General features: G+C 40.6%; 1 protein-coding gene across 1 annotated transcript; it reads right to left on the minus strand.

Annotated features, from left to right (window-relative positions):
• Window positions 1–14,648: 14,648 nt before the first annotated feature.
• LOC141806759 (interferon-inducible GTPase 1-like) lies at window positions 14,649–15,434 on the minus strand. The gene is given in 3 exon segments (XM_074692430.1): window positions 14,649–14,656; window positions 14,877–15,218; window positions 15,221–15,434. Coding segments are annotated over 3 exon segments (564 nt in total).
• Window positions 15,435–19,798: the final 4,364 nt, after the last annotated feature.

Raw genomic sequence — 19,798 nt, forward strand, 5'->3', positions numbered from 1 at the left:
GTTTTTGAGATTTCACTCTTCAAGCAACATAAACTTTTCCCACTTTGCCCTAAAATCGAGGCTGCTAGACTGCGGAATGTTTTCAAATAGAGTGAAAGAGGCTGCTGCAGTAAGGTTGTGCGAATCTCGATCGAATTGTCATAACTTCCAAAATCTTCACAGCAGAAAAATAAAAAGTACATTAAATGGTTCACTGAAGGCTCCTGCTTCTTACAAAGGGAGTATTTTAGCAAAAAAAATGTACAGTTTTGCCAAAAAACGCCTCAGTGTGAGAGAAACCGTCACATCCCTGTAATCTGAAGTAATGTTAAAATCTGACCAATATTTCTCATCAACTTGATTCCTAACAACTTTTATACATCACCCTCCTGCAGTCAGTTTTAATCCTATCATCTTGTAAAGCATATCATCTTGTTCATCAGAGTCTCCAGATTCTCACAATGTTTTTGTTTTTCTTCTAGCCCTTAGGGTTTCAGCATAAATGCAGTTTGTTCGGACCTATGTCTAGCCCAAAAATCCAGCTTAAGATCAGTGGATACAAAGGAGTTCCAAAGTTCAACTGCCATTTCACACTCATTATGACATCAGCAAGATCACCATGGTAACCACACAGCTGTGGATATTCACTGATTAGTCTTTGAAGGACAGAGAAACACATATATTTCTTTATAATGCCTAAACAGCCAACCCAAACTGTCTTACACGAACACATACAGCCAACCCAAACACACACAGACCAACACACACACACATACACACACACACACACACACACACACACACACACACACACACACACACACACACACACACACACACACAGACACACAAACATTTTACCATCCAAAACCGTCAAAAGGCAGCAGAAGATTCAAACATGACAACCTTTCATCAGACACAGCTGTTTATACTGAGTAATCAAAACATCCAGGAACAAAGACACACATGTACTTCAGTTACTTATAATACCATACCTCCCCCTTTGACTTAATCTACATGCTCCACTATTTATACAGCTTTGTCCCACAACTTATAATTGACAAACTGCTGGTTTTTCTTCTTCTTCCTTCCTTTCTTCTTACTAGTGCTGCATTAATCTCTGTACTGTTTTTCCCCTATTTCTTCTACTTCTTCTCTCCATTCCACATTTTCAGCTCTGGTTCACATCATAACCCCTTTTTTTAACTTTTAAATGATTAAACTTTATTTAAAACATTTTACCATCAAAAACAGAGACTGAAATAATCTTCTGATCCCCTGCAACTCCTTCAACTTCAACTGCTTCTACCTTTTGCAGACTTTGACTTGAAACTCTGTTCACACATTAAACTGCTCCTATTCTCTTCATCCCATTAACACATTAGTCATAGATTTCTGCTGTCTTCTACATTTTTGAGATTTCACTGTTTGGTTTCTCTCTCTTTGTATTTATTCATTTTAACTTTTAAAGGCTGATTTACATTTCCACTGTATCCACGTTCTTAATCCACTCCTTTATTTTACATTTTCAGCTTTTTCCACTTTTATGCAAACTTTTCCAGCTTCAGCATTTCAACGCATTTGCTGCAAGGAAATGCAACTTCTCTAGTTAGGGGCTCGGGCTTCGAACGAGCCCCTCTCCTGCATAGCAAGCTATGCAGGAGAGGGGCTCGTGGCGAAGCCACGAGCCCCTAATGCTCTTCCGTTCGCCTCTTTTTTTTTTTTTTTCTTCTTCATCTTCCGGCCAAAACTTTGGCTCGCTACTCCTCCAAGGGCTTTGAGAAAACCCACACAAATTATACATCAGAATGTGCGGCTCGGTCGGGAATGGTGGGCTATGATTTTTTTCACCAATTCGCCAAATTTTGGCCGACTTATTGGCCAAAAACGGCGAAAAATCCCTCATAGAGAATGAATGGGGAACCTAGGAATCGCTCCCTCTCACTGCCCAAAATTTCCACTTACTTTGAGACGCTAAGACTTTGGCATACTTCCACTTACAGGCACCATTTTTGCTTTAAAATGTTCACTGATCTTTCAGCTCTACGAGTATGACCTGCCTTTTCTGATATCTATTACAGTTTTTGAGATTTTACTGTTGAAGCAACATAAACTTTTTGGTTTTTGCCCTGACCCCTCAGCTCCTCCAGTGCGGAATGTCTGAAAGTAGAGTGAGAGAGGCGGCTGATGACAGGTTGCAGCATTCTTCAATGAATTGTCATAACTTCCAAAATCTTCACAGCAGAGAAATAAAAACTACATTTTGACGTTCCCTGAACTCTCCTGCTACTTACAAACTGAGTATTTTACCCCAGAAATGTACTGTTTTGCCAAAAAACGCCTCAGTGTGAGTGAAACCGTCACATCCCTGTAATCTGAAGTAATGTTAAAATCTGACCTATATTTCTTATCAACTTCATTCCTAACTACATTTGCAAATCGCCCTCGTGCGGTCTATTTAAATCCTACCATCTTGTAAAGCACATCATCTTGTTCATCAGAGTCTCCAGATTCTCACAATGTTTTTGTTTTTCTTCTAGCCCTTAGGGTTTCAGCATAAATGCAGTTTGTTCGGACCTATGTCTAGACCAAAACTCCATCTGTAGATCAGTGGATTCAAAGGAGTTCCAAAGTGTAACTGACAGATCACACTCACTGTGACATCATCATAATGATCACCATGGTAACCACACAGCTGTGTCTACTGACTGATGAGGTCATTGAGGGACAGAGAAACACAGGTTTTTGTTTACTATGCCTAAACAGCCAACCCAAACTCTCTTATACACACACATACACACATACAGCCTACCCATACACACACACGCATGCACATGCGCGCATGCACATGCGCACGTGCACGCACACACACACACACACACACACACACACACACACACACACACACACACACATTCACAGCCAACCCATTCATACCCACGTGCACACACACACACACACACACACACACACACACACACACACACACACACACACACACATAAATCCCCATCTCTTCCCTCTCAATTCTCTCTGTCTCTTTCTCTCTTACTCCCTCCCACCCTCTCCCTCCCTCTCCCTCACGCACACACAGGTGCATGATTTTGAAGATATCATTTGGCTGCCTTGTATTTAAGTCTTTTTTTTTTCTTCTGAACAGTTACATTTCCATTAGTTATGACAGGTTAAAAACAAGGTGTTATGTCACATTTAATGATAATTGACGGCTGCCGTTCTTGTGCATTTTTTTTCTGGGATTGTAAAATATATCAGGGCGTAGAGTCAAGAAGTGATTAGACTCGCAAAAGAAAAATGAAGTTATTAGTTTTGTTACCTAGCGCCACTCAGATCCTCCCAGAATCCCTCACAGTCTGTACTGCGCAGACTCTGGCTGCACAACTGCTACCAATGGCTGGGCCTTTCACAGAGGTATTTTGGCTTCAGAACTGTACAATGGAGGAGCCACGCTGTGACTCTATACAGTTTATGTTTGGGACGTATTGCTTTGGGGCTACAATAGTATAGATATGAAAGTGTGTACACACACACACACACACACACACACACACACACACACACACGGACCCCCTTTCATTTCAATACGCTCTTTCTCTCCCTCACCCTCTCTCTTTCTCTCCCTCTCTCTGGCTCTCTCTCTTTTCTCTTTACAGTTCTCCCTCTGTCCCTCACACACACACACACACACACACACACACACACACACACAAGTAATTTAACAAGTTCTCAAGAGCTTATCTGTGGTTAAGGCTCTGCAACCAGCCACTCTCACATGTCTTGTGATATGTAGGTGTATATTTGTGACATAATGTTTTGGGGCTAGAACAGTAAAGATATGAAAGTGTGCGCGCGAAGCGCGCTTCATTGTGCATGAGGTAATTTAATACCTGTTGAATCAGAAATAAGAAATGTTAAGGAGTGTTTCGCTATGTCAGTCCGAAACAAGATCTGGTGACATCTGTGTTTCTGAACATTTTCAAGATATGAAAGTGTGCGCGCGAAGCGCGCTTCATTGTTCATGGGATAATTTGACACCTGTTCAATCAGAAGTCAGTACAAAACAAGGTCTGGTCACATCGGTGTTTCTGATGTTTGATGACTGCAAAAAGCCCGGCCGCCGCCCGAGCCCCTCTCACGATTTCCGCGGAAATTGTCTAGTTAGGGGCTCGGGCTTCGAACGAGCCCCTCTCCTGCATAGCAAGCTATGCAGGAGAGGGGCTCGTGGCGAAGCCACGAGCCCCTAATGCTCTTCCGTTCGCCTCTTTTTAGGGGCTCGGGCTTCGAACGAGCCCCTCTCCTGCATAGCAAGCTATGCAGGAGAGGGGCTCGTGGCGAAGCCACGAGCCCCTAATGCTCTTCCGTTCGCCTCTTTTTTTTTTTTCTTCTTCATCTTCCGGCCAAAACTTTGGCTCGCTACTCCTCCAAGGGCTTTGAGAAAACCCCCACAAATTATACATCAAAATGTGCGGCTCGGCCGGGAATGGTGGGCTATTATTTTTTTCACCGATTCGCCAATTTTTGGCCGACTTATTGGCCAAAAACGGCAAAAAAAATCCCTCATAGAGAATGAATGGGGAACCTAGGAATCTCTCCCTCTCGCTGCCCAAAATTTCCACTTACTATGAGATGCTAAGACTTTGGCATACTTCCACTTACAGGCACCATTTTTGCTTTAAAATGTTCACTGATCTTTCAGCTCTATGAGTATGACTGTACTTGTTTGATATCTATTACAGTTTTTGAGATTTTACTGTTGAAGCAACATAAACTTTTTGGTTTTTGCCCTGAAACCTTAGCTCCTCCAGTGCGGAATGTCTGAAAGTAGAGTGAGCGAGGCAGCTGATGACAGGTTGCAGCATTCTCCAATGAATTGTCATAACTTCCAAAATCTTCACAGCAGAAAAATAAAAAGTACATTGTGACGTTCCCTGACATCTCCTACTTCTTACAAAGGGAGTATTTTACCCCAAAAATGTACTGTTTTGCAAAAAAAAAGCCTCAGTGTGAGTGAAACCGTCACATCCCTGTAATCTGAAGTAATGTTAAAATCTGACCTATATTTCTCATCAACTTCTTTCCTAACTACATTTGCAAATCGTCCTCGTGCGGTCTATTTTAATCCTACCATCTTGTAAAGCACATCATCTTGTTCATCAGAGTCTCCAGATTCTCACAATGTTTTTGTTTTTCTTCTAGCTCTTAGGGTTTCAGCATAAATGCAGTTTGTTCGGACCTATGTCTAGCCCAAAAGTCCAGCTTAGATCAGTGGATACAAAGGAGTTCCAAAGTGTAACTGACAGATCACACTCACTGTGACATCATAATCACGATCACCATGGTAACCACACAGCTGTGTCTACTGACTGATGAGGTTATTGAGGGACAGAGAAACACAGGTTTTGTTTACTATGCCTAAACAGCCAACCCAAACTCTTATACACACACATACACACATACAGCCTACCCATACACACACGCGTGCACATGCGCACGCGCACAAACACACATACACACACACACACACACACACACACACACACACACACACACACACACATACAGCCAACCCATACATACCCATGTGCACACACACACACACACACACACACACACACACACACACACACACACACACACACACACATAAACCCCCATCTCTTCTCTCTCAATTTTCTCTGTCTCTTTCTCTCTTTCTCTCTTACTCTCTCCCTCCCTCTCCCTCACGCACACACAGGTGCATGATTTTGAACATATCATTTGGCTGCCTTGTATTTAAGTCTTTTTTTTCTCTTTTGAACAGTTACATTTCCATTAGTTATGAGAGGTTAAAAACAAGGTATTTTGTCACAATTAAATTATAATTGACAGCTGCCGTTCTTGTGTGTTTTTTTTCTGGGATTGTAAAATATGTCAGGACGTAGAGTCAAGAAGTAATTAGACTCCCAAAAGAAAAATAAAATTATTAGTTTTGTTACCTAGCGCCCCTCATATTCTCCCAGAATCCCTCACAGTCTGTACTGCGCAGACTCTGGCTGCACAACTGCTGCCAATGGCTGCGCCTTTGACGGAGGTGTTTTGGCTTCAGAACTGTACAATGGTAAATGGCAGAGCCACGCTGTCCACTACACAGTCTATGTTTGTAACATATTGCTTTGGAGCTAGAAAAGTATAGATATGAAAGTGTGTACACACACACACACACACACACACACACACACACACACACACACGAACCCCCTTTCCTTTCAATACTCTCTTTCTCTCTCTCACCCTCGCTCTTTCTCTCCCTCTCTGTCCCTCTCTCCCTCTCTCCCTCACACACACACACACACACACACACACACACACACACACACACACACACACACACACACACAAGTACTTTAACAAGTTCTCAAGAGCTTATTTGGGGTTAAGGATTTGTAACCAGCCACTCTCCCATGTCTTGTGATATTTGGTGTATATTTGTGACATAATGTTTTGGGACTAGAACAGTAAAGATATGAAAGTGTGCGCGCGAAGCGCGCTTCATTGTGCATGAGGTAATTTGATACCTGTTGAATCAGAAATAAGAAATGTTAAGAAGTGTTTCGCTATGTCAGTCCAAAACAAGATCTGGTGACATCTGTGTTTCTGAACATTTTCAAGATATGAAAGTACGCGCGCGAAGCGCGCTTCATTGTGCATGGGATACTTTGACACCTATTCGATCAGAAGTCAGTCCAAAACAAGGTCTGGTCACATCGGTGTTTCATAACTATTTAATGAATGCAAAAAGCCCGGCCGCCGCCCGAGCCCCTCTCACGATTTCCGTGGAAATTGTCTAGTTTCAACTTCTTCATCTTCCGGACAAAACTTTGGCTCGCTACTCCTCCAAGGGCTTTGAGAAAACCCCCACAAATTATACATCAAAATGTGCGGCTCGGCCGGGAATGGTGTGCTATTATTTTTTTCACCAATTCGCCAAATTTTGGCCCACTTATTGGCCAAAAACGGCAAAAAAAATCCCACATAGAGAATGAATGGGGAACCTAGGAATCTCTCCCTCTCACTGCCCAAAATTTCCACTTACTTTGAGATGCTAAGACTTTGGCATACTTCCACTTACAGGCACCATTTTTGCTTTAAAATGTTCACTGATCTTTCAGCTCTAAGAGTATGACTGTACTTGTTTGATATCTATTACAGTTTTTGAGATTTGACTGTTGAAGCAACATAAACTTTTTGGTTTTTGCCCTGAAACCTCAGCTCCTCCAGTGCGGAATGTCTGAAAGTAGAGTGAGCGAGGCAGTTGATGACAGGTTGCAGCATTCTCCAATGAATTGTCATAACTTCCAAAATCTTCACAGCAGATAAATAAAAACTACATTTTGAAGTTCCCTGACATCTCCTACTTCTTACAAAGGGAGTATTTCACCCCCAAAATGTACTGTTTTGCCAAAAAACGCCTCAGTGTGAGTGAAACTGTCACATCCCTGTAATCTGAAGTAATGTTAAAATCTGACCTATATTTCTCATCAACTTCATTCCTAACTACATTTGCAAATCGCCCTCGTGCGGTCTATTTTAATCTTTCCATCTTGTAAAGCACATCATCTTGTTCATCAGAGTCTCCAGATTCTCACAATGTTTTTGTTTTTCTTCTAGCCCTTACGGTTTCAGCATAAATGCAGTTTGTTCGGACCTATGTCTAGCCCAAAACTCCAGCTTAGATCAGTGGATACAAAGGAGTTCCAAAGTGTAACTGACAGATCACACTCACTGTGACATCATCCTTATGATCACCATGGTAACCACACAGCTGTGTCTACTGACTGATGAGGTCATTGAGGGACAGAGAAACACAGGTGTTTCTTTATTATGCCTAAACAGCCAACCCAAACTCTCTTATACACACATACACACATACAGCCAACCCATACACACACGCAGGCGCATGCGCGCGCGCACAAACACACACACACACACACATACACACACACACACACACACACACATACAGCCAACCCATACATACCCATGTGCACACACACACGCACACACACACACATACAGCCAACCCATACATACCCATGTGCACACACACACACACACAGACACACACACACATACACACACAAACACGCACACACACACACAAATCCCCATCTCTTCTCTCTCAATTCTCTCTGTCTCTTTCTCTCTTACTGTCTCCCTCCCTCTCCCTCACGCACACACTGGTGCATGATTTTGAAGATATCATTTGGCTGCCTTGTATTTAAGTCTTTTTTTTCTCTTCTGAACAGTTACATTTCCATTACTTATGAGAGGTTAAAAACAAGGTATTATGTCACATTTAATGATAATTGACAGCTGCCGTTCTTGTGTATTTTTTTTCTGGGATTGTAAAATATGTCAGGGCGTAGAGTCAAGAAGTAATTAGACTCGCAAAAGAAAAATTAAGTTATTAGTTTTGTTACCTAGCGCCACTCAGATTCTCCCAGAATTCCTCATAGTCTGTACTGGGCAGACTCTGGCTGCACAACTGCTACCAATGGCTGGGCCTTTCACAGAGGTATTTTGGCTTCAGAACTGTACAATGGCGGAGCCACGCTGTCCACTATACAGTTTATGTTTGGGACGTATTGCTTTGGAGCTAGAATAGTATAGATATGAAAGTGTGTACACACACACACACACACACACACACACACACACACACACACACACACACACACACACACACACACACACACACACAAACACGGACCCCCTTTCCTTTCAATACGCTCTTTCTCTCCCTCTCTCTGGCTCTCTCTCTTTTCTCTTTACAGCTCTCCCTCTGTCCCTCACACACACACACACACACACACAAGTACTTTAACAAGTTCTCAAGAGCTTATTTGGGGTTAAGGCTTTGCAACCAGCCACTCTACCATGTCTCATGACATGTAGGTGTATATTTGTGACATAATGTTTTAGGGCTATAACAGTAAAGATATGAAAGTGTGCGCGCGAAGCGCGCTTCATTGTGCATGAGGAAATTTGACACCTATTTGATCAGACGTCAGTACAAAACAAGGTCTGGTCACATCGGTGTTTCTAAACTATTTAATGAATGCAAAAAGCCCGGCCGCCGCCCGAGCCCCTCTCACGATTTCCGTGGAAATTGTCTAGTTCCACTTCTTCTTCTTCTTCTTCTTCTTCTTATTCTTCCGTACGTTTTTTGGCTCTTTTCACAGCCTTCAAATTTTGTCCGATTTTCACCGTTCAACTTTTAAACTATTCAGCTTGTTTAGGAATAGTGTGCTATATCTTTTCACTTTTCTAACTATTAAACTTTTTGATTTATTCAGCTTTTTCCAAAAAAATTTCTCTATGTTAAACAGATGGGAAATTTCAGCTCCTCTGACTAAAATCTGCTTCAACTTCAACAAGCTCTAACTTCAGCTTACTTCCACTTACAGACTTCATTTTTGCTTTAAAATGTTCACTGATCTTTCCACTACTGATATCTGTAATAACTTTTTTAATATCTTCAACTGTTTTTGAGATTTCACTGTCTAAGCGACACAAACTTTTCACTCTTTTCACCTCTCCTCCTGCTCTCAGAGGGCGGAATGTTTTCAAATTGAGTGGGAGAAGCAGCTGCTGCTACTGAAAAAAACTGCCGATTAACCTGCCATAAAATTCTCAAACTTGACTCAAATCAAACAAAAAAGGCATCAAAATGTTCTGTGAGTCCTCCTGCTTCTAACAAAGGTGACATTTAAGCAAAAGATTGTACCATTTGGACAGTATGCAGCCAACTGTCGACCTAACTCGGCTTTTGCTCCTATGTAATACTATGGGACTTTGATCGAACATTTCTGGTCAGAACCATTTCGGGGCCCTTTTTGAAATTGCCACCGTCCTCTCTCTTTTACGTCTATCTATACAAAAATTGCACTGACATGTTCCCCAAAGCTTTGGCTTTCATAGGATGTGCTCACTTTTTACAAATCTCACTCTGTTACTAAACTGTGACAGAAGATTCAGAGGGTGTCCCAGCAGAAATCCCAGAGCTTTCTGTTGAAGGAGTAGGGTTCTTAACATCTGTTACTCGTTATGATTTAAGTAGTGATCACCATGGCAACAGCTGATCTCTGCTGGGTGTCACAGTACATGTAGATACAGTCTACCACACACACACAGGACACACCAGTTTGCACTGTTTGGGCATTTTAAAGACTTTGGCACCATTTCCAAAGTCCTCCATCAATCTTCTCACCCCTGTATGGATCCACAGCTCCTTTTTACTGCATCTTCTTCTACTTATATCACAAAATGCTGTAGGCTTCACATCTCTACCCTCTTTACTTTTGAATGATTAACTCACACACACACACAAATATTTTACCATCAAAAACAGAGACAAGGCGACAGAGGATTCAAACATGACAACCTTTCATCACACACAGCTGTTTATACTAAGTAATCAAAACATCCAGGAACAAAGACACACTTCAGTTACTTATAATACCATACCTCCCCCTTTGTCTTAAACTACATGCTCCACTATTCATACAACTTTTTCCCACACCTTATAATTCTCAAACTGCTGGTTTTTCTTCTATTACTAGTGCTTCATTAATCTCTGTACTGTTTTTTCCCCTATTTCTTCTACTTCTTCTCTCCATTCCACAATTTCAGCTCTACTTCACATCATAACCCCCTTTTTAACTTTTAAATGATTAAACTTTATTTAAAACATTTTACCATCAAAAACAGAGACTGAAATAATCTTCTGATCCCCTGCAACTCCTTCAACTTCAACTGCTTCTACTTTTTGCAGACTTTGACTCGAGACTCTGTTCACACATTAAACTGGTCCTATTCTCTACATCCCATTAACACATTAGTCATAGATTTCTGCTTTCTTCTTCATTTTTGAGATTTCACTGTTTGGTTTCTCTCTTTTTATTTATTCATTTATTTTAACATATAAAGGCTGATTTACATTTCCACTGTATCCACTTTCTAAATCCACTCATTGTATAAACCTCATTTCGCTTAACATTTTTTCTTTCCTTTATTTTACATTTTCAGCTTTTTCCACTTTTATTCAAACTTTTCCAGCTTCAGCATTTCAACGCATTTGCTGCAAGGAAATGCAACTTCTCTAGTTTATTGATTATTTTGGGGTAACTGATGGTGTCTTATGTCTTTTTCTTTCAGGTCAATGAATACTTCCATTGCATACTTTTTATGGTCTATTAATTTTTTTTTATTTCCTACAATGATTCCATTAGTGCTTGGGAAGTTGAATGAATGAATGACTTAATTTCATTTATGTGGATCACAAGTTAAACAGTGAGTAATACAAATAAATGGTAATCAGGAATAAATTTGAAAACAGAACAGGACAATCACTGATTTAGTTCCACAGTTTACATGAGCGAAAAGGAGTAGGAAGAAGTATCAACTTATTTAATCCTACTTCTTTGAAATGTGTTACATTAAATTATAACACTGTCTATTGTTGACGAGACAAGTGCCTAGGGATTCTCCAGAAGTTAATCTGTTTGCTCTGAAACCATACTGACAGTTAGAGTGTAGCATGTGTTTGTCTATAAAGCTGTCCAGTCTGGTGTTGAAGAGTTTTTCAACAACGTTGGAGAATTGTGGTAGTAAGGGGACAGGCCTGTAGTTTGTAAAATGTTTTTTGTTCCCCGGTTTTTGGAATGACTTTTGTTATCCTCACTTTGAATGGAAAGGTATCTGTTTGGAATATATTAAAGATGTAAGTTTATGGTTTCACAATCCCCTCAATAAGCCTCAAATACTCATGTCAATGTCATTGCAGTCAGTAGATCTTTTACTTTAACATTTTTTAACAGTATCAAAAACTTCTCTCTCATCTACTGCAGTGGGAAACATAGAACAAGGATTCCTTTCACTGTGAGCCTGGATTGTTAGCATGCTAACCACCTCCTCATGAATATTAAATTGGTCATGTTCTGTTAAACAATAACTTTGGCGCTCAACAGAAAACTGCACTTTCTCCCAGATTGCCCTGGCATAGGTTCAATAGTGAAAAAAAATAAAAAATAAATAAACATTTCTGTTGATTTTTCTGACTGCTCTCATTCAAGTGTATGCTAGTCATAGGGCTTTTTCCACCAGCTATACAGCTCATCAAATTCTCTGCCTGCCTTATGTAGTTTTGTGAGATTTTAAGCTTAAAGATAGTCAAACAGTATACTGATAGACTGGCTGATGGGGTGTTTTTTTTTTTTTTTTTTTTTTTTTTTTTTTTACCCTTCCCTAAGCCACATCACAACCAAGAAAATTGTCTTCTTTGGATATAGGCTAGTTGTGTGATAATACACAACTTCAACTCAACACAATAAAATTAACAAGGATGTCTACATTGGTCCTAAGGTAAACTGACATTATATTTGAGGGAACACTGTATCTGTACTGCAAAGAAATATACCCTTATCTTGAAAATGTAAAAAAAAAAAAAAAAGAAATAGTAACTTTGTAATATTGGTTATCAACAAGTGTACCATGTTGTGACGAGTCGCTTCGTTCCGCCCTCCGGCTCCTCGTTGTCTGTGTTGATTGGCCGAAGACTGTGACGGGGAGTGTGGAGGCTGTTATTGGTGACGGGGGTACAAAGTGCTGGGGCCGTTTGAAAGAGTCCCGGGAAGATGCCAGGAGGTGTGTGATCGTCGGAGTTAGAAATGCGGAAGTCGGTGTAGTTTAGTCCCTCATGTGCATTCACAAAAGACCCACAATCAACCTCCTCAGCATTCCGCCGGATAAGGACACCAACCAGTGAACAAGTACTCCATAATTCCTCTTTAGGATACTCTGACCGTCACGACTGGCTGACGTGACTGACTGACTTTCGGACATAATCTTCTGTTGTGAGTAGTTTTTTTTCCCCCTCTCCTTTTCGCCCTTGGATTCAAACGGGATTTTTTTTTCTTTTTGAACAAGGAACAAACTGTTTTTTTTTCTTTTAACTGAACTTAGCTGAGCATGATGGATTGATTATTCCTTTATGAACAAACTGACTGGCACCCCTATGACTCAAGAACCTTCCAACTACAATAACAGAAAGAAAAAGTCACTCCATGTAATCCGTCACAATGTGATAAATAAATCAGATAATGCTATACACATTAGTGATAAATGTTTATTGAACACAGCAGTAACACATTTGTGAAATGGTAACAAACTTTACATTCAATGTCTGTATTGTATCCTTTGATTACATTGTGGCGTAATTCTACACTGTGACCACTAGGTGGCAGAAAACACCCATCACAACCTTACAAGTGCCAAAAACCAAAAGGACAAAAATCAAAGGTAGTTCTGAACTTCAGAGATAAAGCAACGCAGAAAGAGAAAGAAATAAAGGCTCAAAACCATTTGTTGGTCATAAAATCAAAAACATTATAAAATAAGTGGTTAAAATGATTAATTGGGAGCAGTATGTCATTTTTTAAAGCCTGGCTCTCAAACAGTGGCAGTTATTCTGTAAAGAAGTCTGTATTCACTGTTTTTCAGCCAGATGGCGTCTGTTTTTTATTCCCCTGGTCAGAAGTAAAGGTGATACCTGGAGCTCTTTACCACTATTCTACTTTGTAAGTTTGATTCAGACACATGAAAACTATTCCTTCAAGCTAAAAGCTCTATCTGCATTTGTTAGACTAAATCATACTTGCATTCATAACAAAATGAATGAATTAACCACAAAAAATAAATAAAATATCATTATATCTGTTTTATTCAATCTTTCCTGTTAATTTCAAAAACTTTATACAAGCTTTTATTTTAACATGAAATGTGAAATAAAAGTAGCACCAGGATGTAACATACAGTTGGTTTGAAACTTCATCAGAGACAAAGGTTTTCTAAATACTCATTTATCATAATAAAAAGTGCACAGAAAATTTCAACTTAAGTGATTTCTCCCTGCATGACAAATTTCACCGCAAATTTGCATTCAGCAGCAAAATGCAAATGAGCTTTCTGACTTCCTGGGTTAATTCTCACTGGTAGTGAGACCTCAACAGAAAAGTCAAAGTAACAAAATAATAAAAGCAAAGATCAGACGTTTTCTGAGGCTTTACAATAAATTATTTTGTCTTCATCTACACCTAGGTGACCACATTATATTTTTTAGATAATTCGGCACTAGTTTGGCCCGTCAAATCATCTGATATCTGATAAAAGCCAGTTTATTTGCTTTTATCCACAGCGGACAGCACGCCCGGTGCTTTACTTATTTATTTATTTATTTTTGATGAGCGCCTGGCTCATCAGCTGGCCAAGTACGCATCAATGATGCGACTACGTGAGGACTTGAGGGTCATATTAATTTTAATATACCCATTCCACAGAAAGCAAGTTACAGAGAGCAGGGCAAACATGTCCAAGAGATGAAAACAGAATATACTGGAATCTAGCTAGCCTTTAATGTAAATTTATTATTATTATTTTTAAATATACATTTCTGCTTGGAAAAGGCTGATTTCACATCATTAAAAGATACTTAAACCATAAAAATCTTGTGTGACTTGTAGCCTAAAAAAATAAAATAAAATACAAATGTTAGAAAAACACTGAAAAAATGTTCGGCACACGCTTTGCAAGTACATCATGGACCTCCATCCTGGCTATGGCCCTGCACAGACACACACCTACAGGCACTTTGGAGCTGTAAGTCGAAGAAGTGTCAAAAAGAACTAAAGGTTGTCTCATTTATGTTATCTGAGAAATTGCAGTTTGTCTCTAAAGTTAAATGACAGGATGTGAAACATAAGAAAAGCTGAAATAAAAGTGTCAGGTTTTCTTTCTCTTCTCAAAGGCTGTATGTGTTAAACTCTTATTTAGATTTAACCTACCTTGAACACAGTTGATCCTTATTTGAGTCAGAGTCCTTTCTTCACTGAACTCTCTCTGACATCTACTCTCATTGTTTATGTCCTGGTCGATCTTTGAGCGAATAAAGTAGAACTTCTTCTTCATCCTCTGAATGTCCTTCGCCAGCTTCACGTCGTTTTCCGTGAAGCGATCAGCTGAGATGATGATGAAGAAGTCAAACTTCTCAAATCCAACCAGTTTCAGGTACCCTGCAGCTGGAAATGCCATAGTGCCAACACCAGGAAGATCGGAAAAGGTTACATTGGGGAAGTTGGGATGTAGGTATGGTGTGACCGCCATGGTGGTTTCTTTAACACCTTTCTCTCATCCCAGTTATCTACTCCTCTAATGGCGTTAACAAAGGTGGATTTACCAGAGCCAGTCTCTCCTGTGATGGCAATATTGAGAGGGATGTTTTTCTTCTTCTCTAAAAACTCCTGCATCTTTGCAGCAGCTGAGGCCATGTTGCTGTTCTGAAGATGTGCTCTGACTTCTTCTTGAAAATCTTTATATTCTTCATCTTCATATGACTTTTCCATGATGAATCTTGAAAACTGGGAGGAAAGAGCAATTAAAAAGATTATTTGATTTGACCAAATTTACCAAATTTAAATTGACTATCTCTGGCATAATTGCAATTAGTATATTTTTCTGTTGAACAAAATTGCTATCAGCATCTACATCCTGTGTTTTTCGGCATGTTTGTGCAGTGCCACTTAACACAAAAACCACAGACACCGGGGCCTGATCATCTGTCAGGTGCTTCATGTTTTTGTGTTTATCTGTTCATCGGGGTGGTGTCTGGTATGTGATGTTTCCAAGAAATTAAACAGTGATTTCCTCTTCCAGTGGTCAGCTGGGCAGTGTCTGGCTTGAAAAAGCATCATGTCTGGAAAAACTCTTTTACCTACAGTGCTCTCATCCCCTTTGTTTCTTTGAGGAAGGACCTGTCTCTCTGAAAAGAGTAGCCACTCTGTCTCCACCTGTATGTTCTTATCATAGTCTCCATCATTGTGTGCATGCTCTGTTTTCCTCTGATTGAGAGGAAGCACAAGCAGAAGCTTTCTTTGAGACTTTTTTGGTTTTCACATTGTGAACTTTGGTTTCTGAACTCTTTCTTAACAAGAGCAAATCATCATCATCCATCACATTGTTTTCATCTGCTTCTTTGACTCGTCCTGCTGTTTCTGAAGGAAGTCAACTTTACCTCTCTGAGCATCACTGTCATTACTACAGGTCCCAGCTGCCCGGTCTCCACTGCTCAGTGTGCTCTGTGGGCTGACCTTCGTGTTTTGTGTGTGATGCATCTTTCTGTGTCTTTATTACATTATTTTCTGTCTCACTATGTACTGTATAATCTGTGCATTGCTGTATGTATGGGTGCGTGTGTCAGTGCATGTGTGTGTGTGTGTGTGTGTGTGTGTATCACTCTGCGCTGCTGGCTGACTGTCCACTCTGACAGGAGGCTCAGCTGCAGAGGTAGCAGCCTGACGGTCCTCTCCCACTCTGGGCACGAGCGGACCAGGTGTCCCTCTGCCCTACAACTAAAACACCTCAGAATGTGATAGGAAACATGCACAGTGTACTCAAAACCACAAGTATAAAAACACAAGGCAAAATTCAGCTCCTTGTCATTGTTCTTTAGGATCATAGACACCTGTCTTCTGAAAGACATGGTGTGTTTAAGGTGCAGAGATTTACATCGAGGCGGATCAGTTTAAAGGCTGATGGCTCAGCTCTTTTGCTAACAGCTTAAAAAAAATGAAATGAAATAAAATAAAATGAAAGGGGAAACGTTGGAAATGATCAAATTCTTGGCGGGGCTAAAAAGCGAACACACCAGAGTTAGTGTCTTCTGGATCACCCTCAACCACACAATTCACATGATCAACACCTTTGGGAAAAAAATAACAACCCCACTGTTCATTTGTCAGGGAGACTTCATGCTGTCATATCCCACAATATCACCTACAGCCAAACAACATTCCTCCACTGAAACACCCACATCAGGAGAGAGTTTTACAGCATGTCTGCAGTAAGCGTCTCCAAGCCATCTGCCATGCTTGGCTGAACAGCCTGGGTGGCAGCTGCCACCAAGAAAACAACAGATAACTCCACAAACAAATAACTAAAGAAAATCTGATAAAAGAGGAGTCGCACAAAAACACAACAAGTATCTCCCAGTGAGAAAAAAAAGACCAAAAATGTTTGAAAATACACCAAAAATTTACTAACCCTCTCTCGAGGCACCCACCCTGTTAAACAAAACTAAGTCCTCCATATTTCATTCTTGGTTATTTGACCACACTTCAAGGATAAAAAAAAGACCGAGGCTTAAATAGAAAAATGTAAGAAAAAAGATAGGTGAGAAAAACAATAAACTGAACAACTATCAGAGGGATCTTCTCTTCAGAGATGATTGGATCAGCGGCACTCGAGGCTGTGTGCAGAGCCACTCTTATCAAGCACACATCAAGGCCTGATCATCTGTCAGGTGCTTCATGTTTCTGTTAACCTGTTCCTCAGGGTGGTGTCTGGAATGAGATGTTACCAAAAAATGAGCAGTGATTTCCTCTTACAGAGGTTATCCTGGGGTTATCTGACTTTCCAAAAGTTTACCTCTGAAGACGTGGCTCAGAGGCTGCAGGAAGAGAAACAGGGAAGAGGACAGGTATTATTACAGTTTTTCTACACTAGTTTGGCTCATTTCTTGAAACAGAAATTATATTCTCAAAATAACACGGATAAACCTCCAAACTACTTGGCAATTGTTCACAACATATTTGAATTTAACATTAATTTCATCAAATTGCAAATGCTTTTGTGGCGATGTGTCCGTAATGTTAAAGGATAGTGACCCCGGATTTTCTAAGACTGTGACATTAGCAGAACTAATTGTTGCTTTTGGAGTTTTCAGAGATGTAATCTGCGGAGTCTAACCATCCTGTTGAGCTGAACTAGACACCTATCTGGCCATCAGTGTAGATCTCACCATGACATCAGTGGAACTCTGTTCTATGAATACCACAAATCATTCTCTGCCAAGGCTGCTATGTACATTCAGAGGTTTAACCAAAGACTGGACTGGTCTGTGGTTGACCTGGCTCTAATTAGAAGGCACTGCACTGGCCGCCAAGTTCTTTCCAGCTCCATTTGTAGCTCGTTCTCGCACTCCTCCAACATGTGTCCCAAATCTGTGGCTCAATCCGCCAGCAGGCCCAAAAACCAATGAGGATAAGGTGCCATCTTTTTGGACTCCACTGTGCCATAATTTCAATGGAAGTGTATGCATATTTGTAAATTGTAAATATATTCATGCTTGCACATAGCTACTGTGGGGATAGTCATCCAAAATCTGTGTGCCTCAGATGAACTCACCTTGTGAGGAAGGAAAAGAAAAAATAAAACCTTCAACCCCAGTCAACGTGGCTGAGCTGGGGAAGGCTTTGAAGAAGCTGCTTCAACTGCTGCTTTGCCAATTATTTGTTAACAGGACTGGTTCAAGGATTCATGGCTGTTTTGCTGTGTTTGCCTAAAGTATCTTATAAATGTATTAATCTGAAGTCTGCTCTGGAAATGCCCAAAATTGTTGACACTGTTGGAAAAAGAAGTCAGGAAAGGTTTCAAGATTGGACCTCCAGATAGATCTCCTTTACCTATGTCACGCATTAACCCTATAGGTGTTGCTACCCGGAAAGTATTCTGGTAAAAAGCGTCTCATCATATATTTATCAGATCCCCATCATGATGAAGTCCAAAGTATTAACAGTCTGAAAATCAGCCGTTCTCTCTGTATTACGCCTCAATCTACGATGCTTTAAGCTCAAGAAACAAGCAGGTAGAAGATTGTGGTTATCAAAGGCCAACATCACAGACATGTTTAAAGTGATGCCTCTGTACCCTTCACAATGGCACCTTCACCTCAATGGAATATTTCAATGGTCCTCTGCTGTAGTGACAAAACATCTTATCAGTTTGACTTGCAGTGCTCACACAAAGCCAAAGAGACGATAGATTTTGGAGGCACCAGTTATTTGTATGAGACAGAAATTTGATTCTGACACATAACTGAATTGTTTTGGGGGAGACATGAGCTTTTTGCAGGTAAACCATGGTGTTATGCTGCTCAGTCCAAGTTATTATTAGCAAAAGCACCAAGACTGTTTAGAATTTTGGGTTAGTCTCAAGAAATGAGCCAAAGCTATTGAGAGGGATCTTTGCATTTTTAGTGGCACTGACTTAGGCCTTGTTCACACGACAACATTTCATCTGAAAACGCTAAAACGCAGTGAAAAAAAATCTGCATTTGACGTGTCTTTCCTAGAGTGAGGTTCACTCCTGGTCCTCTTGATCTGACTGCATAATAAATTTGTGGGCTACTTTCCTAATACTGGCATGAAGAAGGGACGGAGTTCAATGAAGAAGAGGAGATCCAATGGCAACTTCATTCCAACATCTTTATTTGAAGTTGACACAATGATGGCACACAGACACAACCCTCCTCTCCTCTCTCTAAACCTGATGTCCTAGCCTCCTTTATACTACTGGGGAGTCCCTGAATGCACGCAAGCTATCCTTGTATGGCCAACGGACTCTCTGTCTGTAGGTCATTTTGCTGTAACCTGTAGTCATTGAGCAGACCTTGGTCAAGACAGCTGTGGGCACTAAATCTTTCAATCCTGGCAAAATGAAGAGTCATCTCAAGTACACAGCTAGGCTAAACTTGTCCAAGGGTCAAAGGTTAGCTCCTGCAGGCCCCCGGACCTCTGCAGGCTGCTCTGTAGTTCACTCTAAATGAATCCACTCAGAATGAATCCTCAACACATTTACACCCATATTGTGAGCAGACTGGGGTCTCTTTCAGCTAAGGCCCCTCTCTGACATTGTCTCACTCTCTCTGTCT

Source organism: Halichoeres trimaculatus, unplaced genomic scaffold (assembly GCF_033239565.1).
Source record: "Halichoeres trimaculatus isolate MK-OKI-2021-1 unplaced genomic scaffold, fHalTri1.1 fHalTri1_scaffold_17, whole genome shotgun sequence".
In the NCBI taxonomy this organism is placed as follows: Eukaryota; Metazoa; Chordata; class Actinopteri; order Labriformes; family Labridae; genus Halichoeres; species Halichoeres trimaculatus.